General features: G+C 61.6%; 1 protein-coding gene across 1 annotated transcript; it reads left to right on the forward strand.

The window, feature by feature from the left end:
- Positions 1-103: 103 nt before the first annotated feature.
- Positions 104-1,060, forward strand: Pmar_PMAR028459 (hypothetical protein; the record flags this gene model as incomplete). The annotated part of the gene is made up of 1 exon (XM_002781846.1): positions 104-1,060. A coding segment is annotated over one exon (957 nt), but the record flags the coding sequence as incomplete, so codon positions are not given.
- Between the last annotated feature and the right edge of the window lie 259 nt (positions 1,061-1,319).

Raw genomic sequence — 1,319 nt, forward strand, 5'->3', positions numbered from 1 at the left:
CGTCTCCTGTGACGTGGGAAGCGCTGTACCGCTCGCGTCACCCTTTGTCCTGCCAAGTCACGGCACGCCTGCACCCCGCTACTTTACAGCACTTGTCCTTCTTATGTCTGCGCCTGCTGTTCCACCCACCTCCTCCGTGCTATCTCCTTCTACCGCTTTTCCCGAGCCTCCACCTGTGGTTGACCGTGGTTCTCGACGTTCGTCCCGCCGGGTGGCTTCGTCGTCCTCCGGTCCGTCGCTCCCCGCCCGTTTGGATGCCGTGACGGCCGACTTGCTTGTATCCGACGAGGTCCCCCACCTTGTGCCGGAAGCTGCCGCGACCGATCAACTCGCGGCTGAAATCAACGCTGCGCTTTTCAGCCTCCGCCCTTCTGCTGAAATAGTGGACTCTATTGCTACCTGTCTGCAGGCCGGTGGTCTGGTGGACCCTCGCAACGTCCAGGAGCTCACTCGCGAGGACATTGAGCTTTTACTACCAGGTCCCGAGCGGGTGGGGGCTCGAACTATCCTTCGTACAGTAACTCGTCTGCTAGCTGCCCGTCTGCCTCCCTCTGGATCTGCCGCGGCGGACCCCAACCCTCCGCGCTCTGGGTTTGGCACGGTGTGCCATTTCGATCTCCCTGCAGCCCTCTGCGCCCGTCATCTCGAGGGTCTCGACGGCCGTGTCATTCCCTCGTCTAGCTTGCTCGATACAGTCACTAGCAACGGTTCTGCGGAGCATTTGGTAGCCACCATTGCGACACTCGAGCTCAACCTTTCCGTCCTCGGGGACACCACTCCCTCGCATTCTCCTGAGGTTACTCCCCAAAGTCTCCTGACTGCCTCCAGGGCCTCTACCTCCTTGGCGGGCAAACCAAACTTCCGTCCGTCGGCCTTCGTTCCGTCACTCGTGAGATGGTGCATCCTTGCCCTTTTGACCACCAACCTGCCTTTGGCCGCGGTCCTAGGTCACCTGGTATGGTGTTCCAAGTATGTGGAGCTCCATGGTCCCTACACCGCGGCTCTCTACGACCAGCTCCACCGTTCTGCGGTTGCCGCATCACTTCGTGCAGGATCTTCGGTAACTGGAGCCGAGTTGGGCACTTGTGACTCTATGCTGGTGATTGACTGCCGCTCGCAGATGGACCGTGCCCTGCGAGCTCGGGGTCCTCCCTCCTCAAGTGGTCCCTCTCGGCAACAGCAGGGCTTCCGTCCTCGCCGGGCGGCTCCCTATCCCTCCCCACCAAGCGTTCCGTCCTCTTCTCCTCCCGCTCCGAAGCCTTCGCCGTCCGGCCCAGCCTCTTCCCGTTCGTCTGCTTCTGGGCATCCAAAGTGAGGCC

This window comes from Perkinsus marinus, assembly GCF_000006405.1.
Source record: "Perkinsus marinus ATCC 50983 genomic scaffold scf_1104296941236, whole genome shotgun sequence".
Taxonomy (NCBI): Eukaryota; Perkinsozoa; order Perkinsida; family Perkinsidae; genus Perkinsus; species Perkinsus marinus.